Source organism: Peromyscus californicus, unplaced genomic scaffold, assembly GCF_007827085.1.
Source record: "Peromyscus californicus insignis strain IS unplaced genomic scaffold, ASM782708v3 Scaffold_5__1_contigs__length_169319896, whole genome shotgun sequence".
Taxonomy (NCBI): Eukaryota; Metazoa; Chordata; class Mammalia; order Rodentia; family Cricetidae; genus Peromyscus; species Peromyscus californicus.
Window position 1 is genome coordinate 165358236 of NW_026294573.1, and position 25209 is coordinate 165383444.

The 25209-nt window shown below is 36.7% G+C and overlaps 1 protein-coding gene across 1 annotated transcript; it reads right to left on the minus strand.

Moving 5' to 3' along the window:
- Nucleotides 1-556: 556 nt before the first annotated feature.
- On the minus strand, nucleotides 557-25005 carry Hnf4g (hepatocyte nuclear factor 4 gamma). The gene is made up of 10 exons (XM_052717720.1): nucleotides 24870-25005; nucleotides 20823-20994; nucleotides 17537-17631; nucleotides 14920-15026; nucleotides 13074-13229; nucleotides 10015-10102; nucleotides 6251-6403; nucleotides 5888-6124; nucleotides 4795-4917; nucleotides 557-928 (listed from the first exon to the last, which is right to left on the minus strand). The coding sequence occupies exons 1-10, from the start codon at nucleotides 25003-25005 to the stop codon at nucleotides 807-809; spliced, it is 1389 nt and encodes a 462-aa protein (XP_052573680.1). The 3' UTR covers nucleotides 557-806.
- Nucleotides 25006-25209: the final 204 nt, after the last annotated feature.

Below are 25209 nucleotides of genomic sequence, written 5' to 3' on the forward strand. Positions count from 1 at the left end.
AACTTGAACTGACCAAGGTCCCTATAAAAAGCCTCACCTGGCTTCACAGAGAGCCGGTGTGGGGATGCGCTAAGTTCTAATGAATGGGTGACTTTTCACATTTCCCAGGAGTGAGAAATGAATGCCCTTTCGGTTGCGCCATTGTTTAGTATGTCTTTGTTTTACTTTGGCTTGTATCCTAACTGAAAGAAGCAACTTGTCTCCCTTAGCAAACCTCTTCACATTGCAGAGACTATTCAGTCATCTCTAAAATGGCGTTAGTTCTCTGAAGTTAGCACGGAAACATTTCCTGCAGGCAACAGAAGGCCCTGACATATTATCTTTTAGAGAAATGCTCTAGTCTACAGTTACTGCTCACCTTTTCTAATCTGCAAGTTTACAATTTATTTTTTTAATTTGGTTAATTTTTATATTACCTAGTATTTCTGATCTACTTTTAACCAAAAAGAATACTTAATTCTGCATCACATCACAGCAAAGCAATTATTTACAGATTTAAATTAATATTATGAAAAAAAAATGAAAGTCATACATAAGATCCCAGTGGTTTGGGCACAGTGCATGGATAGTTTGAAACAATACACTATAAAACAACTTCAAATTCAAATATACATAGGTTGCATGTAAAGGCTTTACTTTACATCATCAATAAACAAAATGTGTTTACAAACAAGAAAATAGGAGACCAGCTTACAAGAGCACCATGAAGAAGCCTTGCCTAAAAGTTGGCAAAAGTACCATCCTGAGAGATTTGCAGACCAATGTGTTTCACATTTACACAGTACCAGTCAGAAGCAAGCACATTCTCACAACTGCTTTGGTTTAGAGAGGGATTGGTGTGAAATGACCGAAGCTTGGTTTGCAGTGATTTTGTACTGTTCTTGTCCTGAGCCCTGGGGTGGGGAAGGCAGTGGGGTTTCTGGAGTTGCTGAAAAGGAAGTAGAGAATTGTATGTGAGAGTAGCAGTCATTCTGTCTCACCACACGAAGTCCTACATAATGCCAATAAATATATGCATAAAATATATATGTGGCTGGCATTCCACTAGTTCATACACATTAGATGATCTAAAAACTAAAGTTCAGTTACTTTACATGAGTTTTGAAATCTAAGCCTCAGTCCATAGCTTTTGCAGCACACTAGCTTGTTGCTTCACAGTCCTAATATGATTGAGCTGACCTGGTCCATCCCTTCCAATGCTAAGAGCAAGACTGCATAATTGGATAGAAAGTAATTGAGTATAAAAAATGGAATTGAAAATTTTTTTGAAATGTAGTTTGAATACTTAATTGTGTAGGAAAGTATTCCTTCCTATCGTGAAATTTTACCAAATTATAAAATAAAATTTATGATATTCTTTAATTTTACAAAACAAAATATTTAATGGAACTAGCATTAAATGTTTTCTCACATTATGAACTTTATAGACTTTTCAGTTTTTAAAGAATGCTTATGAAAACAAGAACAATCTCCTTTTTACTGGTATCCATTAATACTTTATATTATTGCTAAGTGTGGATTAGCAGTCACTTCAAAAAATGGCATTCTTAATATTGCTTGGCTGAATAGAAATATAGAAATTTGGTATTCAAATTATTCCTTGACAATTTGAATAGTTTTAAAATTTTAGGGGTTTTCCCTAAAGACCAAGAAAACACTGAATTTTTTAGTTGGTGTTTAACACTTCACTTTGCATACACTGCAAACAGTTCCAAGCAAGCACAAGCAAAGTCAACTTTTCCCTCACAAGCAAGTCTCACAAATGTGGTTCTGAAGAGGAAAAAAGGAAGGAAATAGTGACATGTAATTCTTAAATGCTGAACACTAGCATTTTAAAGGAATCTACAGCCAGTCAAGTTTTCAAACTCTAACCAACTGATGCCTAGGATACTTAACGCGTTGCTAATGTGTTTAACAGAATTCTGAGCTTATAAATTATCAGTTTCCCAGGGACAGAATTCTACATCCTTTTGGGCAGTGTTGGGCTCTCCTTCTCTCTGTCCTTTAGCATTTATGAAATCTAATATAACATTACAAGGGGATGAGAGAGCAATGGATGGGTGGATATTAGTAAATTGTTTACACAGATGTGTTTAAATGTCATAAATCCATTATTTTGTTCAAATAATATTTGCTAATAACAAGTGTGATTTAAATACATGGTATTATTTCTAGCATGTATAGATTTCTTCTGACAATTTTTCTCTGACACCATCAATGATGTCAATAAAATATATGACAATAAAATATCCATCAATGTTTATTTCTGAAGAACAGAATGGTAACAGGCTATTTCCCTGCCACAGATTGACAGTCTAGTGGAACTTCCAAATTGTGCAAATTCATGGAACATCTGGGTTTACCAACATTATAAATAGTTATTAAAGACTATTGTATATTCAGTAGGCAATGCAAATATGCATAAAATTATATCACAATAATTAAAGCCAGTGAAGTGTGTTAGTTGGTTTGGTACTAAAAGTAAACAGATGAAAGGTAAATTTTGGATTCATAGGTACAAATTCATAAGCAATTATTTTATGTTTTGATATTTCCCTCAGATCACATATTGAAGTCTTACTCTCCAACTAATGGTGTGTTGGGAGTGGTGGAAACCTCAGCTTCGGAAGTAGCTCTCTGTAGATTGTCTCTAGAAAGCATTTGTTCCTGATCCATTCCTGTCTCTTGTTCTCTGCTTCCTGGCTGCTGTGAAATGAGAAGCTCGGCTGCACTAAGCCCTGTCTGATGCGTTGTCTTGTCATCTACCCTGTGTTTAGCGAGCACATAATGAAAGCACTCAAACCACACACCAAAACAAATCTTATCTGCTGAGTAGTCCCTCTCAGGTACCGCCGCAGTGATGAAAATTGACTAACATATGATTAACCAACCAATTCTAGATGCCATGTTAAATTGAATTTTTATCCCCAGAGTAGCTTAGAAAAGTAAAACCTGCATTAAATCTACACTAATGTGTAGTTAACATTGTCACCAACAACCTATAATACTTAACAGTTGTTAGAATTGTAAAGAATTTTCATAAGTAGCCTCATTTTGCACAATTATTATATACCAGAATTCTATTTACCATGGCTTAGTTAAAATGCATTACACTCAACAACATGGTTTAAAATCCAGTTACCATGGTAACTTAGAATTACCCACATGTACCTGCATAAACAAAACTTCCTCTCAACCTTTCATCTAGAAACCACTACCTAAATACCAGAAGCCTTTGTGACAAGTCACTGATGTCAATGTATCTCTCTGTGATGGGCCACTGATAACTTTTCTTTAGTTCAAGCAGATGACATAGCATTGAGTTGCCTTCTTTCTTGCCCCACAATGATGAACTCAGGTAGCCATTTACAAACTGGACAATTGAAAGGAGAATTGGCCAACAGTGATGAAGAGCAGTGAAGAGACAATAAACAGTAGTGCTGGAAATTGAAATTCAAGTCTACACGGGACTATAGCAGAAATAGCTCTGCAGATAGTATTGCTGTTCAAGGTATAAACATGCATCTAGGAACCGAGGAAGAAATGCTGGTCTGTGTAAGTGAGGGAAGTATTGTTGATTTAAAAAAAAAAAAGAACAATGGAGGTGAAATCAGCAAAGAAAAAAAGTCCTAATAAATTTTCGCAGCTACTTTAGAACATTGAAAATCAAGAAGATAAAACACGGGAAGCTGATTCAAGCTCCTGAATGAGTAAAACTGACCATCACACAGGCAAAAACAAACAAACAAACAACATGTCCTTTCTGTCAGGACATGGACAAGGAATGAAGTCATATGAGCAGATTCCTGAGTCCAGGAAAACAAGACAAGAGTCCTGTGACCTGGGCTTCTTTCAAATGAAATTGTTCTTGGAATGTGTTTTTGTGTTCCTCCCAGGTGGAGAGGACAGGAGTGAGTCTACTTCAGATTAGTCATCATTGCTTGCTGTTGTTATTCAATTAAACGTTTCAACTATCCTTATATGACTCTAAGGAAAAACATGGGGTTTTTTGTCCACATGTGACTTGTCCTTGTGATTGTATACAGCTTGAGCTCATGAGAACTTTACTTATTTGACCTTTCTTAACCTTCAAAGTATAAATTGTGCCAGACTCTGAGTAAAGTTGGCTATTCCATACTTTAGTCCACCTCATTTATAGGCTCCATTCTCTCCCAGGTCCCACCACCCCTAGAACAGTGACACCTTAAATGTAAGAAGACAGCAAGAACTGCTCAAGTTGCTCTGTTACATTTTTAACAACAAAATTGCTCAAACTGCTCAGGTATATTTTAACAACAAAATTAAAATGTGTTACTTCTCACTGTTTCTGATCCCTTAGAGCTCCCTAAATCAATATCACAAGTTTGTTTTTTTTTTCACTTTCTCTATACATTTTCAATATGTAGTAATGTTTTTAAGATTTTGCCAATTTTAAAGGTCATGAGCAAACATAATTGTTCTATTGTTTATTACAATTTATTGGTTTGGTTTCAATTTTTATGGCTATTTGTATGGCCCTACACAAAGACAATAACTATCTGTATGCTTTATGCTGCCCAGACATATAGAATAGAAAAATTTAAATATTTACATCTTCAGTTTGGGATTCAAATCATATGTAAAGAGAGTAAGTAATGAACTGAGTGTTTTAGTCTCACAGCTAAGTACAACAGAGTAAAGCCTATCTAAGATCTGTAGTTACGGGGAACTAACAGTTTCCTATCCTAAGTTATAATGTCCCCAAATAACTCAAGTTAAGAGATGCTATAGCAGGAACTTTCCCCAGATACTTACAGATCTGGTCTGTATGCACCAGTGTGGACATGGGACCTAGAAGTATAGTTTGCCCAGTTAGTGGATCCTGAGACAAGTGTGGGTGCATTGGGTGATGGAGATGGTTGCCATCATTGGCAGCACCTACAAAAGACACAAAAGTGTTTGCATTAGTGACATTTACTGTGGCTTTACCTTGATGCATGTTTCCAATGACAGTTTAAATAGTGCTATTTGCAAAGTACTTTCAGAAAATTCAAAACAAATAGAGAGAGTTACCCCCACGTTAAAGACAATGTCAGCTTTCATGGTGCATTGGAGAAATGAATGCTATATCATAATGTTGAGTATTAATAATGGGCCTTGTGTGCTGCTTCCTGGAATCATTAGGTTTACTGCCTGTTGTTAAGGCAATTCCAAGAATCACTTACCTCAAGTTTATAGTATTTGGATTCACCCTAATGGCACGAACAACTTTTTATTTCAGAAAGATATCATTAGGAACACATTAAGTACCAGAAAACCAAAAATAAATATAGTGACTTTACAAGGAAATTTAATCTATATCAGAACATAAAATAACGATTCCTTAACAGATTCCTGACATTTATTACAACCCTGAAGCTGCATTTTCTTCTTCTACTAGTTTATGTCAATTAATTCCTTCAGAAGCAAAATGTTCATTTTTAAGCCATTTGATTCATACATGGGCTAAGCATCTATTTCTTTGTTTTTAGAGTTTTAAAGAAACTAAAGACAAAAAAAATTCTATAGTTCTCAGTACCCTAAAAGCAGGGAATACGTTCTATTTACCACACATGGAAGGGTCTGAGAATTGAAGTCAAAGGGGCCATACCCACAAGCATTGCCAAGGGCTGGTGAGAATGGGTATTTGAATCTGTTCAGGACTACCTTTTGTCTTCCTCGGACCCTGCAGACTTTCTAAATGTAAAAAATTAGATTTTGTATGCCTTGTTAGAAGAACAAAAGCAGGCAGGAATCGGAACCTCAAAGTAATGACATAAATCTAGGCCACAGGAAACGCAGGGGGCATCTTGTTCTAATGTATGGGCAGGGAGGCTAAGCAATAAGAAATAGATGCCAGGGCACTCACCCCCCAGCAACATTTCCTGAAGGAGGTTGTCGATCTTGACCATGCCGAACAGTTTGACAAACTGAATTTGCTCGATCATCTGCCAGGTGATGCTCTGCAAGGTTGGCAGCAGCAAGAGCAGCTCTCCGAACCGGCCTCGGGAGTCATACTGCCTGTCGTTGATGTAGTCTTCCAGGCTGATCTGCACCTGGAATCGCATGTTCTTAATTTTCACAGGGTCACTCAGTCCCTTTGCATCTGGTGAGGGAACAGACACAGGCAGACTTAGAAGGTCATCAGCCTGGAGAGTGAGAGTGAAGGACGCGTAGACGAAAAAGAACAGTTTAAGTCTCATGCCACTACTTTTCAGTTTTGAAAACAAACCTGGGTCGAAGAACACAATGGCCTTCAAACATGCGTACTCATTGTCATCTATCTGGATCTCTTGGAACGGTCTAACCAGCTCATCGAGGACGCGATTGGCCACACGGCTGACTTCAACTTCACAGCTGTTCCGGTGAATAACGTAGTTGTTTCCTGAGAGAAAATGAAGAATTAATCACCTTCTCTGCGGGACTGTTGGACACTGTTTGCCTTTTTATGTATCGATGTTCAGAATGGTTTATTGTGGCAGGGACTGTGTTGGGTATTGCACCTTTCTGCAGCACTGAGTTAGGGAGGCAAGAACATCAGAACACTCAGAGAATCGATAACGATAATGCGCCCATGTGCGTTTTAACAGCCCCAGTCACTGGTGATAACACAAAAGTACAGACTCATAACCAGCTAATAATTGACAGGGGAGGATCGACCGATAATGATTAGCCTTCCTCTGTGTCAGACCTCTATTAGTGCCTCACTCATTAACGAGCTGAACACAAATCCTGAAGAATCTTTCTTGCTAAGAGTGGATTAAAGCCAGCATGCTTTGGTGCTCTTGGAGTAAGACCGGATCAGATGCAGTTTAAACAAGCTTAAGTATGGGAGAAAAATTAGCATGTGTATTGTCATGTGTTGCCTCACAGATAGTATACTCCATCTTTTCAGGTTCTCTCTTTTTTTATTTGCGGGGGTGGGGGGATGTCAGTCAGGCATCCAGGCCTAGGATAGATCCAGCATATGCATGCAAGTCAGAGGGCAACCTCACCTTCCACCTAGTGTAATATAGGGAATCTTTGTAGTTCCACACTGTATGACAGAGTAGCAGGCCCATGAGCACCCAAGGAGTCTCCTTCTTTTGCCTGCCATCTCCCAATAGAAGTACTGGGCCTATGGATGCAAACTGTGGCACATGACAGTACATGGGTCTTGGGGATTTGAACTCGATTCTTCACAATTGTGTGACAAGAACTTTACCCACTCAGCCATCTCCCAAGGCTGTTCTTCCTTCTTGTGCCACCTGTTTTGTTTTTTTATATCAACGTGACAGAGGCTAGAGTCATCTAAGAAGAATACCTCCATAAGATCCGGGTGTTGGTAAGCCTATTAGGTATTTTCTTAATTAGTGGTTGATATAGGAGAGCCCAGTCCACTGTGTTTGATGCCATTCCTGAGCTTGTGGTCCTGGGGTCTACAACAATGCAGGATGAGCAAGCCATGAAAAGTAAGCCAGGAGGTAGCACCCCCTCTCCCCCACCGTGACCTCTGCATCGGCTGCTGTGTCTAGGCTCCTTCCCTACTTGAGCGTCTGCCCTGGTATTCTTCAACAACGAGTAGTGATGTGGAGGTGAAGGCAAAGTACACCCTTCCCTACCCAAATTGCTTTTGGTCAGTGTTTTATCACAGCAATAGAAATCCTAACTAAGACTCGTAGTTTCTTTAAATAGAGGTAAAGGGCTTGACCGATTTATTGAATTGAATTCAAGGGAGTTCAGAAATGTGAGAGAGCAGCTAATCCTTCTAGGTCTTTCTATCTTAGACATTCTCTGGTTATACTATGGTAAATATTTGTCATAGTTTCTAAAATAAATCAAGACTACTATTTCCTGGTGTTATATGAAAACATGTATTTTTAATTATCCTGCTACAGGTAAAGTGATCATTATTGTTTGATCTTGAATATCTCCTAAAGGCCTAGGTATTGAATTTTTGAATTGTAACTTAAAGCACCTCTGAGGAATGATGAAACCTTTAAAATTGGGGCCCAAAGGGAGGGGGATATTTCACTGAAAGTGTGCTCTTTTTCTAATTTTAATTTTATTTTAACCTGCACAAGTGTTTGGTGAGCATGTTTATCTGTGCTGCACATATATGCCAAGAACCTACAGAAGCTAGAAAAGGCTGTCAGAGCCTGGTGAACTGGAATAACAGATGGTTGTAAGCCATGCTATGGGTACTGAGAATCAAACGCTGGTTCTCTGGAAGAGCAGCCAATGCTCTTAACCACTGATCCATCTGTCCAGTCCTGAAGGTGTCCCTTTGAAGGGAATATGTGGACACCAGCCTTCTCTCTCTTTTTGATATGAACAGTGTCCTCTGTAAAACACTCCTACCATGGTGTTCTGTGCTTTCATAGCAATAGGGCCAAGCACCTATAAACTGAAACCTCTGGAACTGGGAGCCACATTGACCTTTCACCTTTATTTGGTTCGTTGTTTTTTCAAGACACGGTTTCTCTGTGTAGTCGTGCCATCCTGAAACTCTCGCTGTACACAAGGCTGGCTTTGAACTCAGAGATCTGCCAGCCTCCTGAGTGCTGGAATTAAAGCTATGTGCCACCACCACCTGGCTTAACCTTTCCCCCTTATAAGTAGATTATTTCAGGTATTTTGCCAAGGCTCTGTATGTCAAAAATATCCAATCACTAAAATGATAACCTTTCTCCCAGCTCCCATATCAGCTTTCTTGATGTGTGAGAGATTAAAATACTGTAATATTTAAAGTGTGCATGTGTGATACATGGAAAGAGAAATGATTACCACAGTCACACAAATGAACATATCTATCATTGTACATAGTTTTCTTTCTGTGTGTGTGTCTTACTCTGTCATGTGAAAATAGATGACCTAGTTATTAAAGAAAAAGCAAGAAAGAATGAGGTATGGAACACTTGTTTTCCAGCGTATGTTGTAAAAAGATTTACAGAAAGGACAGTAGTTGCAGTGTTTGGTAGAAATGCAACCAAAGCATTTAGCTGAGGTCCAGGGTACATTCTGCGGTCCCATTATGGTTTGGAATTCCAGGTCTTGGCTGCCTGACTTCCATCATGGTCAAGACATTCCCTTCCTCTATTTCTTCACTGTAGAATTAGCAGGGAAGTAGAGTTTTGTTTCAGTGATTAAATGGGATAGTGTATGTTAGCACAATGCACTTAAAGCAGATTATTTAATAAATATTAGCCTTTAATAGATATTAGCTTCTCTTATACTGTGTTCCATTCTTTTACATTTGGGACCCAAATATCACTCAGAACCTAATGTTCTGAGTTACCAGGACAGGGCTGAGACAATTTTTAGTGAAAACAACAGGTCTTCTCATGTATTTTTACCTTCAACACTCTGTTCTTTTGTGGCTTCTTACAATTCTACCTATCAGAATTGTTCAGACATTGCCCACCATTTTTTAATAAGATTATTGCATAGTATATTATGAACAACCAGATCACAGGAAATAAATATGTTCATTGAAAGAGTATGAAATAGCCCACTAAGGAATCTCTGACAGAGCATTTAATAGTTGGACATTTAATGGTATTCTTTGTCTTGTAAAGTCTTAAACAGAAGTCAGCATTAGGCTCATGGAGCAAAATCCCTATTACATTTTTTAAGTTTCAGTGTCTCCCCATCATCTCACAGCACTCTGAACTTACATTCAGTCAAAACAAAGAAAAGGAGGGCCAGCAAGACTGCTCAATGAGTAAAGATGGTTACATCCATGCAGGAGAACCTGATTCCATTTCTGGGACACACATAGTTGAAGAAAAGAACAACTCCAGCAATCTGTTCTCTGATCACACCAGGCACCAAAAACATGTACGCATGCACGCACTATACACACCACAATAGAGCTGAGTAAGGGCAGGATGAATGGCATACTCCTTGAAAATCAGAGGACCATTCCCCAATGTCTGTGTGCTTTATACATGCAGAATAGATCTTACATATTGTAAATACAAAATATGCATAATTTCTCCTTTAAAAAAATCTTACCCAAAAGCAAAATATCTTTATACATCATGGATCTCTTTGTAGCTCCAAGCAGTAAGTGTTCTCCCGCGTGAGCTCTCAACAGGGCCACCTTAATGAAAGTTTCCAAGTTTAACAATTAATTATAAAATGCAATGATTAAAAGACAGTACAAGGTGAGTCTGATTAACTTACAGTCTTCCTTAAGCCTGATTCCTTTTCTGCCTTGTTTTGTTCTGACATATAATATTCATACATACTTAAAGTGATTAGGATTCCTAAGTTTCTATCTTAGCACATCAGAAATGTTTGATTTTGGGGTAGCAGAGAAAAGCAGATCTTCTGTTTCTGAGGCAAGCAAAATGGAGCAGGTTTGAGTTTATACCCCAGCTTGGTGGCCTGCTCCTTGATTCCCTATTTAACCTTACATGCACCTGCTAGTAGGTTTGGATGTCATTTGTTTTCATATATAAAACGAATTACCAAATGTCTTCCTTAAAATTAAATGATGAAATATGTATAAACATAATTTCCTGCAAATAATAAATTAAATAAACAAAAGCCAACCATAGGCTTGTAAAGAAGAAGGAAAGATGGCTGGGTCCTGCCTGTTTCTAGATTGGGCATCTGATTCACAGCAGTGACCATTCAACAGAGCCTCATTCTTACACTCAGTTACATGCTGGGCCTCATCACTAAAAACCAGAGGAAACAAGGCAAGCATAATACATCCCAAATGACTACTTCTCCTATGTCTTCTGCACAGTTGTAAATAGTATCATTATCCAAATATGGTTCTTTGTGTCCAAACAGGAGCCTATTTGGAGTGTTCTCCAACTGTTCAGGGATGCTTATTAACAAGTAAGCTGAATCCATCTGCTGTTTCTCTTCTCAGTGGATTCCACCCTGGCTCAGGCTGTCACTTGTGTCCTGGACCACTCCAGCACACCCCATGGTTATTTTTACTTCTTCATTTCATCTCTGGTTCTCATGCACCTCTGATTTTTTGATACATCTCATATATGTATACGAGAAGCTGAATCAATGTCACATCTCAGCTAAAAACTTTTCAGTGGTTTCATATTGTCCTTAAAATTGAATCTAGATTTCTCAGTTGTGGCGTCACGGGTGACATGAGGTGAGTGGACATTATCTCCTTTGCCTCCTCCTCCTGCTTTATCTTACAGCACTCGCTGTTCATGCTGCTTCACCTGCCTCAGAACCTTTGAGCACAGTGTTCATGGACTCAGAATTCTTCTCCTTTGACCTTGGCCCCCACCATTCTGGTCTGGAGGATGTCTTCTCTGATTCCCACCATAAAGTCCTTCCAATCCCACCCCTATTCATCCAATTCCATATTATGGAATTTTGTAAAACTTATCCCCACCTAGAGTCAACTTACTCATAATTTGTGTATTTTTTTTATTATCAGTCTCTCCAAAATAGACCACAAAGTTTATGAGACCAAAGAAGTAATCTTCACTTTTACTGCAGGATCCCCTCAGATTCTAACTGAAACCAGTAGTCTCCTAATAATAATAGTCATGTCATGGATTTATGGATTGAATAAACTGATTTGGGGTCCAGTTTCAGGAACTGTAAAATGGAGATAACACCTACCCCACAGAGCTCCTAAAAGAATTAAATGGAATAACATACTTGATCACACATTTGAGAGTTCATTCCCAGTGCCTTACCCACAACAGGCATTCACTAACCATAACTACAAATGTTATGTTGTTGATATTAATGAGCAATAAACAAAAGCTGTTTAACTAGTTACTGATCTTCAATTTCCCAATATTTGCACCATTGTCTTCATATATAACTCAGTAGGTTTTAAAGACCAATGATAATAAAAAATATAAAGCTGATAAATAACACAGCCCTACTTATATTGCTTGGGGTGAGACTGGCAGGTTTTAGCAATTTACCATTATTCACTCTGGCATAATCTTCTGAGCCAAGCTATCTTTATGACATGTCAATAACTGTGACTCACTCCAGGAAGGGAGTTACAAAACACTGTAAGAGTGATTTCAGTTTTCATGGAACTTTTTCCTGTCACGAAATAAAATACCTTCTTAGAAATATAATTGCTAACTTCCTATGATGATTCTGTTCCATTCTGGTATGTGACTATTTCCATCTTCCTTGATTTTTACACAATCACACTTGCTTTCTCTTGTATTTGGTGAGGTTTTCCTGTGTCAGTAACTGCACTGGTCAGAGGGTGTATACACCCTGGGTTAAACTCTTAGTTTTATTAATTCTTTCAGTGTGAAAGAAATAGGAATTTTAAGACTATTTTCATCTACAAAAAGGTATACATGCTTTAAGGAAGAAAAGCTCAAAGTGAATCAAATCCAAATAAATCTTTATGTACTAATGAGGAAATCTAAGTTTCTAATTATTAATTAAAATTTCTTAATATAAATATGTCAAGTTTAAAAATGCTTATAAAGAAGCCTATATCTTAGTTTGTTTTTCTTTGTAGATTTCAGATATGAAAACTGTGGACATTATGCCACATCTATATTTAAATACAGTAAGTGCCAGAATAAAACTGATAGCACAAAAGGAAAATCTTACATGCTAATTATATAAAGGATCCACCAAGACACCAACACATTCTACTTGGTTTCTGTCAAGGAGTTACCAGGCATTTCTGAAGGACCTAATTTTGTACCTTCAGGAAACTCAAGACACCAAGGCACACCACTTCTTCCTCCAACTTACCAAACATTTACTCCTCTAACAGCCAAAAAACTTCATGAGTGTAGTTATTTGCTGTTTATCTTTCTTCCTCATGGAAATATTTAAACCCCAAGACTGCAGAAGATTGTCCTGATCAACTCTTAGCCAATTAATAATTTTGCTAGAGCCTGACAATAGACACAAGATGGTTCTGTCTCTTGACAGAATAAGGAGATAAAAAGACAAGAAAAACCCTGTGTTTGGTTCACAAAATACTTCATCCATTGTCTAATATAGCAAATTACAAATATAAATCAAAGAGCACAAGAACTTGGCAAAGACCAAAAGCACTTTCAAAGGGAGTCATGATTTCTTGTAAGTCCTACCTGGTCATCCAAGGGCAGTTCACAGAAGGCAGGGATGTACTTGGCCCATTCCACCAAAACTAAGAGCTGCTGCTTCATAGATTCACAAACGTCACTGATGCTTGCAATTTTCTTAACGTTTATGTCAGTACTGGCACTGGGGCTTGGGACTGAGATCTAATGTTAATAGAACATTATATTAATTTATCATTGAAACTACTGGATGGATAATAATCCTTTTTCTATGACTATATAAAGTAAACAGCATGGAAGCAAAAATTATTATTATCATAGTACTTTAATATCAGATATGAGAAACAAAATCCTTATTGGCTTAAAGCTAATTTAAAACATGTATATAAATCCACACTCTGAGTGTATGATTTTATTTTAAATACCAAATCTGTAAACCAGGTTAGGCTTTAGGAGAAATTTTATATTTCAAACTGGTTACATAAAGAAATTTATAGTAACCACAAGAAATAAACTCTGTGATTTTATTTTTAGTTAAAACTCTTATTTTCACTAAGTGAATCCATCTTTAATTTATTGATTTTGATGAAAAATAGCTAGTGGATAAAATTTATAAAAGGTGAGAAATATTTAGAGAAGAAACTAGAAATATTAATGATGCCACATTAAACAGAAGGACATAAAAACAAAATTAAGAAACAAACCTTTGACTTGACAATGGTAGAAAGCTTAACACACAATGATAATCATTTTTGAATTGCACATCACTTTTGACTGTGTGAAAATATAAATGAGACTTTAAAATGTTTTCTCCTGAGAAAGCAAATGCTACCTAATTAAAGTCTTGGAAAACTAATTTTAATCGTGGACTCACATGTGTGTGTGTATGTGTGCATGGGCGTGTTTGTCATGGGAACCCAGAGGTTCCAGCTCCCCTTTAAGTCATTCTCTAAATGCTTTATTGTATCATCAAGTAATCTAGTAATAGTGATGATAATGCGATGGTAACCTCATCATATTACTCCTGTGTTATCAAGAATGAAAAGAGACTCATTGCCTCCTTACAGGACCTGATTAACTACTTAGCTATGTCATGATTTGCTTTGTCATAGACAAACACCCTGAACACTTCCAATAAAGGAAATGCTAAAATATACTCTCTTCAAAAGATTATATATCAGACTCCTAAATGACTGGGTTTTATGTGTAAAATGAATGATTTACCATTTTAACTTTACACCTGATATTCTTATTCTAAAATTTGAAAATAAAGAAATTTACTTTCTTCCCTGTTTTGTGAATTCTGCCTTTAATTCTCAGAAATACCCGCTCCCTCAGGAGGTAGTGAGTCAACTTCTTGAGTTCAGACATAAATTTTAAGGGAAGAAACTCTGAAGACAAAGTCTCTCAAAATTGTGGCAGTTGATTTCACAGATTCAACCAATAAAATATTGCCACTAGAGCCGGGCGGTGGTGGCGCACGCCTTTAATCCCAGCACTCGGGAGGTAGAGCCAGGCGGATCTCTGTGAGTTCGAGGCCAGCCTGGTCTCCAAAGCGAGTTCCAGGAAAGGCGCAAAGCTACACAGAGAAACCCTGTCTCGAAAAAACCAAAAAAAAAAAAAAAAAAAATATTGCCACTAGAGCATCATGGTGTTTTATTTTTACTCAGCTTCATAAATAAACATCCCAACAATGTAAAGATAAGGTCCTGTTCAAAAAATTTCAAAATTAAGTCAACGATTCTCCTACTACTTTCAAAGTTATACTTTTGAGCTTGTCTAGGTTAACTCTAGCAACGAATGAGCACTAAACAGTGAATTCAGACTACAGCACTTCCTATCAGCAGACACTGGGTTCTGCTGAACAGAGCCAGTGCTGAGGTGTGGTGAGTACCTGGCGAGAGCGAACTTCAGCTTGTGCCAGAGTGTTTATGGAGGGGATGTTGCTGCCATCAAACGTGCTTCTTCTGGTACTTATTCTGTCCCGCTCATTTTGCACAGCTAAGGAAGAAAACCCCAGTTATTATTAGTTAGATCTCTAATGTAGGCTAGGACATATGGTTAGAAACAAGCAAAAGTACAGAAGTTCACAGATGGTCTCTCAAGGTTCTTCTTGAATCACTTTCAAAGGTAGGAATAGCCAAGCTTGTGGACATCGCTCATAAAATACAGTTACTTGGAATTTGTGATGGGTTGTATGTTTGGAAATATTGGGTCACCCAGTTTTGACATGCTGTGTTTTTCATAAGATGGTCTTCTATTCTCTCACAGTTAATAAAACTGTAAGGTAACTAATGAGGAATACTGCCTGCCAGGTTGGCCCGGTCAAAGATAATAAGATAGCCACTATCAGGAGAGGTGAGTCATAGATTCTGAAATTCCTACTTTCTTTTAAGCATAAAATACTACCAAAAATGGAGAGTAAATTTATTTTAGTTATGTTTGCTTTAATCAAATCTGTGACTTTTATAAAGCAATGTTCACTGATGTTAGCTTCAGAAATCATTGCACAATCTGAGGTATCTCCCTAGAAGATGGAGGCCTGAATATCTGCTTCTCTGAAAGACAAAATCATCCCTTATATTACATAAAATGTCTCTGAAAGATGTAGGCCTGCTTCCTTGATTCAGAGAGGTAAGAATAAATAATGGACAAGTCCAAAACCCTTATTGAAAACCAAATACTTAAGTACAAGAAGAACAAAAAGAAGAACTCCATAAATTTGCATGGATACTCATATAAAAAGTGTCAGATGTCAATGTTAAATTTCAAAAATAAGGATGTAAAATGATCTTCCATTAACCAAAGACAAGAAAACAAGACCTATAGCCCCCCAACTGCTTCAGTTAATGCTTTAATCAGTTCTGTTAGAAATATGAAGAGATTGGGTTCATTCAGGGTAGTATGGCTATAGATATCAAACTACCAAAATTTTCTCCAGCAATGATATCCACCAATTTCTACATCAATATCACAGAGACCTAAGAGTTGCAACTACTGACTCTGTTAAATTGGAAGAAAAAAGAGTGGGTTTTTAACATCGTTAGGGTAAATCAAATATTTAACATTTTATATTAAAAATCATACCTACTAATAGCTAATTATTTAAATTATTTTCCATTTATGTGGAAATACATATACAGAAATGAAAAACTAAGACATTCTTCTGCTTTTCTAAATTTCATCCATATGACCAAACTTTATAAAAATGCTGAAATATATCATAAGCATTTACAGTATTTTCACTGCTTTCAAGTTTTACATAAATTCACATTTCTGTTTCCACTTAATTTTGATATTAAGCTCTATTATTTATTGAAGAGTGAGTGCATCAATTTTGAAACTCAAAAGTTAATTTATAATCTACTTAGTAAAATCAAACCATCATTTTATGAACAGTAGAAGATATAATTTCACTATTTTCAAAGGTAATTTTATTTCCTAAGACTCAAAAAGGAAATGCAAGCTTGGTATTGTTTACAATTTTATAAGGTAAAGATTGGTCTTCAAGTAATAAAGCAATAAGATATTTGATAAATTATGCAATTATTCCCATCACCTACCTAATGGAGCTTTTGTGACATTACCTATGTCATTTGTGAAAGGAGAAATTGATTCTTCAATTTAGTGAACTTTACTTTTGTAATATTCTTTTAAGATTAGCAAAGCAATAAAAGCTAATGAAATTTTTGTGATTTTAAATTACTGAATTAAGAGAAAAATAGCTATGTCCAAAATGGGTTTCATATATTTTATGCTTCTGCAGTATTGTGATTTGATTTCACTTTTTTTTTTTAAGTTTGTAATCTTCTTGTGGAAAACAGCGTTTTGCACGTGACAGACACAGGCACACAACAAACTGTAGGCATAAAATCTTACAGCAGCTAAATCTGCCAGATGTTGGGGCTGTGTAATACTCTTGTCTCTAAACATATCATAATGAGAAAAGATAGGATGAGATGACTTAACATGACAGAAATAAAGCCAGCATACACTAATTCCATGTCTGCACTGCCACCGTTATTGAATAGAATATAAACTTCTCAAGATAGAGGACTATCTTGTCTATCAAGTCCTCAGTTCAAATCTCAGTACCTGGAACAGTGTTTGGCAAACAGCAATGTCCAATGAATATTTTTAAATAGAGGAACGCATAAAAAGATGATACGTAATTGATGTTCATGAGATGAGTAAAGATACTGGGTTGTTAGTCAGAATGAAAACTGTGTATACAATACATCCATAGCTTTAATCTATAGATTTTAAGAGCTATAGATTTTGCCGATGTAGAGGGTGGTGTCAGAATCAGAGCAGATAAGCTCTAGTTCTACTACTTACTGAGTGCGTATCCTTGGGCTAAATTCTTTAACTCTAGGAACTCTTTGACAGATTCCCCATTGAGGGAAATCAGAGCTTATTAAGTGTGTTTTGTGATTAATGAGAATTCTTGCACATCGGTATCACTTTTCATCAATAATGTTAATTATCATTCTCATTATTATTATTATTACCTTCTTTTTTCATTCCTGCTCGAAAACACTTTCTTAATCGACAGTATCTACATTGATTCCTTTTGTCCTTGTCAACAACACATTGGCGACTGAACCTATAACAGGAAGCACACATTAGTTCACAGAAACCCATCATTTATCAAAAAAGCACATAAGCAACCACTTAGACTTTAATTTCAGTCAAATCAGGCTCAATATAAAGCACGTATAAAAGTAATTCTCTAAGAAATTGAACATCTCATGGTAGGCATATACATGGCAATGCACAGCTCACCTCTCAGATAGTTTCATACTAACATAAAACTGAATGACTACATCATTTTGGGCTAGTGTACATAATTATGAGTCACGAACGTCAAACCTAGCTTTAAAATCTTTGTCATATAAATTTTGGTGTTTATTGCTGAACAATTTTAGCATGGTGGACAATGTGTCATGGTTCATAGCTTTTATACTCATGTCTTTTTTTCTTTTTAAATGTTTTTATTCTATTAATTTTAAATGACTTTGAGTTGGATTGAGATTTACTAAAATTATCAAATTACAGACTGTTGAGAACAGCACTGAGAATGTAACTTCTTCTTAATGATGTATCGGTTTATTCTCTTTAAAAAACCCAGAATGGGGTGAGGGATACAAGTGTTGATGAATATATAGAAGAAAATGAAACTCTTATGTACTGTGGGGTAGAATATTAAATGCTGCTGCTGCTTTGGAAGAATGCTTAGTGGTTTTTCAAAAAGGTAAACAAAGAGTTACACATAGGACACAGCAATTCCAAGCTATTGTGTATACCCAAGAAAAATGAAAACCGATTTCTAGAATAGTATTTTCTTAGTGAATAAAATGTTGGAGTGATGAGCAGATAAGAATATCAGACAATGGAACAGTACTATTTGTTAATAAGCAAGAATGAAGGACCCACAGACGTGCTACACTGTTCATAAACCTTGAAAACACTTCCAAATAAAGGTGCTACCAAAAGCCCATAGTGCATGGTTCATTAATGTGGTGTCCAGAGAGGCAAATCTGTAGAAACAGAAAGCAGATTAACAGTTTCCTCACACTGACATAGAGTTGGGGGACACCCTAATAGGGTCTTCTTTACAGAGTGATTAAATTCTATTCTTAATAGAGGGTAGTGATAGTCACACAATTCGGTATATGCTAAAATCTAAGTTCCTAGCTACACGTGATGCACTTGCCTCATTTATTACAGATGATTATTAAATGATGAGGGTAACAGAATGTGTTTTGTGACCTATTAAAATTTATGGACAGTGACTTAACATTGAGTAAGAATAAAGCTCCAAGTGAGTTGTGCTCTCAGAGTAAGAAAAGACATTTTTTTTTTTTTAATATGGGGATGAAGAGATTCAGTGGAGGAAATCAGATGACCAAAAATCACAAGTGTACATCTAGTTAACATTAATCAAACAACAAAAGTAGGAGAACATGCATCACTAAGCTCATCACATGTTCAAGATCTTGACGTAGGCACAGAATAGATGAATGCTGCCTATATTTTTCATTCAAAAAAATTGCAATCTAACAAGTACACAGGACCATTAACAAATGTTATAGAAAGCATCCCTGAATAGTATTGAAGTAGAAGATTTAAGTAGTTTAGAAGGGAAAGGCCAGCTTCAGCATCATAGGACTATTAAAGTCAAATTAGAATTTATCAATCTAAGAAATGGGATGCAGTTGAGGCAAGTAAATTTTACTAAAAAGACATTGTGGTCTCTCAATTTGCATCTATATAATAGTGATTAAAAATAGATCACAGAGCTTACTTGATACTAAAAACTGTAAAGAAGCTTAGATAGCTGACAGCAGACAGACACAAAACATCCACCTGCTTCTGCTCCGAGGGGACAAAAAAAAACCTCAAAAAATGTTCTGGGAGGTGTTCTTCCCTACTCACCCCATAAAGGAAATGCGCATATCATCAGATTCCACTGTCAGAATCATCACTTTTCATGTTGATGTGTTTTACTTTAACAGTGCACATGACTCAGAACAATGGAACCTCTAGTTCCTTTGTTCCTTTAGGTGTTAACGTGAAGAACTCTATGCGTGTCATGTAACCATAGTGAAAATGTGTTTGGTGGAGAAGATGATTCATACTTCGCTATGGAATGTGCTTTGTATATACACAATACCATCTAAATGTTTTTCTCTTTGTCATATTTCAAAAGTGGAGGATTTACATTTTTATAAACCTACATCAAACTCCCCTGCAAATATTATAAGACAACACGAGGTAGATATTAGTGGAGTGATGTATTAACTTTTATTACATCTTGAAAAAGTCAAATGTAACTGGGTTGGGAATTCTCAAATGTCCAACTTTTTTTTACAACAGCATTGCTGGACTGGCAATGTAGAGTATTTGGCTAGCATGTTTTAGGCCCTGAATTCAATCTCTATTCCAACCAAATAGTAACAATGACAACCAGTGATAATATCTATTACTGATAGAACAAAATCAGATTATTCTCTTCTGTTAAAGTAAGTGAGTTGTGTCAAAAGTTCAAGTTCAACCTAAACAATCTATATTAAAGAATTATCATAGAAATCAATCAGGATAAATACTTAAACGTAAACTGAGCTATGATATTGACTAAGTAGTATCCAAAAAACTATTAGGAATGGATGGACATACGAAGAAATTAAATGAGATCTAGACAAAACACTGTCGATTATATAAAATTTAACATTAGAATTAATTTGAAGTGAAAATCAATTTTCACTCTTCAAGTTGGTAAGTTACAAAATCATCTGTAGTTTTATAATTTTGTTCTTAAAGATCTAGGATGTAGTAACCCTGAAATCGAAATTTAAAAAATCAATCTACACACCATAAGAAACCATTTAAACAGATTTACAAATGTTTAGTGGTGTATGAACATGTGATAAAACAATAAAGAGACACAGGAAAAGATTAACCCTAAATTCTAGATGGTGGTTCCTCCTGGAACACTGAGGAAAATGACAGAGTGGCCAGGGAGGTGTCCACTGGAGGGTTCAACTATATTGCTCTGAACTGGGTGGTAGGTATATGAATTTCTTTATATACATTTACAAGTCTCAAACTGTTCATAGGATGGAACTACTGGTGTGAATGCGAACTGCACATACAATCATGCGCTTTTTTGAAGCTTGGCACTTTTGTTCCAAGTTACAGAGTTATGAGAGTGCTCAGTTCACTTTCGTTACATCCCCACGGCATCTTCAGACACCAGCAAAGAAAACTTTGCTAAAATGAGCATTCCAATAATACCTGCAGGAGTAAACGTGACTTTTCCGAATGCTGCGCCGGAAAAATCCCTTGCAGCCATCACAGCTGGACGCCCCGTAGTGCTTCCCTGTTGCTCTGTCCCCACATATGGCACACAGACAGTTGACACCACTGTCTGTGGTATTCATACTTGTGGTCTCTGGGGCAGAACTGTCTGTTGAAGAAAGAGGAGAAGAGTTAGTGTGGCTGACCACTTAGCACAGTGCTCTACTGAGCACTAGCAGGCCAGTCTTTGCCTCATGGGGGAACCCTTACTGCCTTCTGTCTCATATTTGTGATCATTTAATTTTGGGTTACTGTTGGGCTCAATCCCCTAACTAGCACCGTTCCCAAGTGAATCTCCTGCAATCTCATGACATGAGATATCAATTGTACGACAGAAAAATCCTCAGATTCCATTTATGCCATGATAACACCATAGAATACAGTTTTAAAGACTAAAGAACCTATGTAAGAATTTTATTTTGAAACCTAGTAAGCATAATAGTTGAACAGAGAACTTAGATTTCCTGCAGCCCCCAGTGGATCTTCTGCCTCATTCAGTCATCCTCATAAAAGTCAAGGGTTCCACAACAGAGATAAAGTTGTAGGTGTCTTTCATGAATTCTTTCTATCACTACTTATTTATTGTGACCCCATAGTTAAGGTAAGTATTCACCCCACTTTTCACCGTCACCCTCAGTCTTTTATCCAATACCATCATCCTTTCCAAGGGTTATTAGAATAGCTTTCTAAATAATTTTCTTACTGTCACCTGGACTCCTTTTCTCTTTATTTTCTAACAGGCAGTCACTTCATGTCACCTTTGTCCATCCAGTACCTCTATGACCTCTCGTTAGAAAGTTATTTCACCATAACCCAAAATGGCCTGCACACCAGCATCTCCCGCTCTGGCTGTTTCCACTTCTCCCCGCCCACTGTCTCTTCCATCCTGTTCACTGTCCTAAACCCCTGCTACCCTTTGTGTTCTTTGAGACCTGCTTTCATCAACTGCACTTTTAATAGCTGCCTGGACTTTCCTCAGGTTTCTCATCGCTTCTCACATTCAGCATGAATCTTCTTTAAGAATTCACAGTCATCTCTCCTCTATCCTTCAAGCAGAGCCTAAAGTTCCACAAACTCCTATTATTTCAAGGTACATTATCATTTCCTGGAATTGCAGTACAAATGGGTTGACTCATGAATTCATCATTACACAGAATATCAACATCATGATGCCAGAGAATTCATCTGTTTTCCTCATCCTGCTGTGTCCCACCTCATTGAACTGTGCCCAGCTACAGTGGAACATCTAATACAGTTTTAAGAAAAAAATACTATATATATATATATGTGTGTGTGTGTGTGTGTGTGTGTGTGTGTGTGTGTGTGTATGTGTGTGTGTGTATGTGTGTGTGTATATGTGTGTGTGTGTGTATGTGTATGTGTTATATATAAATAGTTTAATGAATTGATATTGTTGAAAATATCTCATGAATTCCAATGAACTCAAAGACATTAAATACATTAGGCTTTATATTAAAACTTAAACTTGGTTGACTAGGGATATACTTCAATGACAAAGCAATTCCCTAGTAAGCACAAGGTCATAGATTCAACCATAAAATATTAATGAAACATAAGCTGAATACTTAATACAGGAATAATAATAATAAACCATTATTGTATCTCTAATAAAAATGGATAAATTTAAAAGTTGGCATGTATTTATTATATTACATGATATTATACATATTCTACTTATGAATACATTATATTTTTGAATAGATAAATAGCATGATATGTAATTTTATAAAATTGAAAAAACTTTAATAAAAATATATTGAAAATTAATGATGTGGCATCATAAAGTGTAGATTACAAATATTAGGAATGTTTTTTAACATTAACAAGGTATTAGCAATGTGGAAGTTAGAAGTGTCTGAAATTAGAGCCAGATATTACATAGAGAGTGAGAGACCTTGGAATATTCATCCCTAAATGGGATCTCTGCATCAAATCCCTCCCCTCAGAGCTCAGGGAATTCCCCAGAAGTGGAGGTGGAAAGAGTATAAGGACCAGAGGAGATGGGGGACACCAGGAGAAAAGCCCTCTGAATCAACTAAGCATGGCTCATATGAACTCACAGAGACTGAAGCAGCATGCACAATGCCTTCACAGGTCTACACCAGGCCCTCTATGTAGATACTATGGCTTTCAGTTTGGTCCTGTTATGGCATTCCTGAGTGTGTGATGAGTGTGTCTCTGATTCTCGGGCCTTCTCTTAGGTTCTTTTCCTTCTGTTGGTTTGCCTTGTCCAACTTCAATATGATCGTTTTGTTTTATCTTATTATGTTTTATTTTGTTATATTTTTAAAAAATGATTGAATGAAAATCTAGCCACTAGTGTAAAGGTTAACAACTGAGCTATCACTCATGCCTGCTGGGAGAGGGAAAGTCGGTTTTCTCCAGTGGAGTGGGGGCATATCAGGCACTCCAGGGAAGGTCTCGTGTTCAGGAACAGTTGACCTACCTGATGGACTCTCCAGTGTGTTTGTGTCCTTTGATTTGGTTACAGTTGGGTGGGTTTGCTGTTGTCATACTGTTCTATTGTTTTTCTTTATGGGTGCTGTTTTATTTCAATTTCTTGGTTTGGGGAATTTTTATTGTTACATTGGGTTTTCGTTTGTTCTTTGAGAGAGAATTTAAAGTTGGGTGGGGAGGGAGGGGCTGGGACTGGACAAACTTGGGAGAGGGCACGAAGAATATCATCATAACATAGTTAAATTTAAAAGTTGCTTTAAATAATAAAAATTATTTTAAAATGAAGTATCTAGAATCAACTGTACTCTATTAGATAACATTAAAAACAAATTCAACTCTGACTTCATGTTTAATGCCATATTTACATGCAGCTGACAATGTTGTTACTAGCAAACAAGTTAGACACTACTGTATAAGTAACTATGAATGTGAATTATTTTAGTATACACTGATAAATAGAATAGATATATGTGGAACATCCATACCTACTCCTTGCGAATCTGTGGTCTATTATTAAAAACTCTGATTCTACTATAAATACTTTACTGATCAAAACTATGTCTTCCTAAGAATTACACTATAGCTTCACTCTGTATTTTTTTGTGAAATTACAGAATTGGGTTTTTCAATTTCTAAAAGTCTCCCCACTATTAGGGTATTGTTTATTGAAAATATAAATGAAGTTCACAGTTCAGTAGATTATTAAGATAATCATAAGATGATTCCTAAGTCCTAAACTATACAAGCATACACAGAGACACACAGACACATACACACCTTTCCCATAGCATACATAACTCTAAGTTATAACAGTCACAATCTGCCTTGAGTAAACTTTCTCCTTAGAAAAGAAATATACATCCAGAGTGAATAGTAAGCTGTATTACATAAAGACCCAAACCCCAAGCAATCTGTGTCTTAGTTAAAGTTAAAATGTTACAGTAGATAAACGCCAAAAGCTCTGTGAAGCTAAACATTAGCCTGCCTCCTAAGGTTATAATATAAACCTTTATTTCTTTTTATATCTGTGGCCGGCACAGAGACTGCACAATCATTTTCAGTGTAGTTTCTCAGCATCAACAGCAGAGTTCTGAAAGGATGAGAGGGAGGGGGAAATCGGTAAACTCCCCAGGATCCCATGTAAAGATGCCCATAAGCCACTTGAAACATTGCATAGGAAATGTATTTTCAAGGCCAATCTGTCAAAATTACTTATTACTGCTATGTACAGCAAATGAAATAGCCCTTGAAACTATGCTTCTTACCCCAGCTGGCTCATATAGAACTCTGAGGTTACATTTTATAACACAAATATAAGCTATCCTACCTCTAATATTAAAAAGCCATGGCAACATGAATTTACATTTCATGATGATACACAAAGCCTCAGATTTGTGGCCTTCAAAGCAGTTCTTGGGTTCCCCAGCAATGAAGCTAAGCCCGTACCTCAAGGAGCCCCATTTCCTTCTCCTCTGGGGCTTACTTTTCTTACATAGGAAAACTTACCATTGGAATTATACAGAATCTGCATGGTGTCAAACTCCAAAGTTGTGTAAGTCGGGTCCAAAACTTCGCTGTAGTTTCCCATGTCCATGTCCAGCATCGGCTCTGAAACCCTCATCATCGGTTGAGGGACACACATGCGAATGTCCCCACACACCCCGAGTGTGGCAACTGTTAGACTTCCAACCCGTGAGTGCTAACCAGAGCTAACTGTCACTGGATGGCTTTAGTGCTTCTGTGGGAGGGGCTGTCAAACTGTAACTCCTTCAACAGGCCATATTCTGCTCATTTTTCTTTTATGGCACATGAGAGCAATTCCTTGTGATAATCTTGGAATGCTTCA

Excerpts from the sequence above, each read along its gene's own strand:
- Hnf4g (XM_052717720.1), bottom strand. The coding sequence starts at position 25,005 with ATGTGTGTCCCTCAACCGATGATGAGGGTTTCAGAGCCGATGCTGGAC. Across the intron at positions 15,027-17,536 it reads AGCAGGAATGAAAAAAGAAG|CTGTGCAAAATGAGCGGGAC; the intron begins GTAATAATAATA and ends TTTCTTCCTTAG. Across the intron at positions 929-4,794 it reads GGTGCATACAGACCAGATCT|CAACTCCAGAAACCCCACTG; the intron begins GTAAGTATCTGG and ends CTTCCTTTTCAG.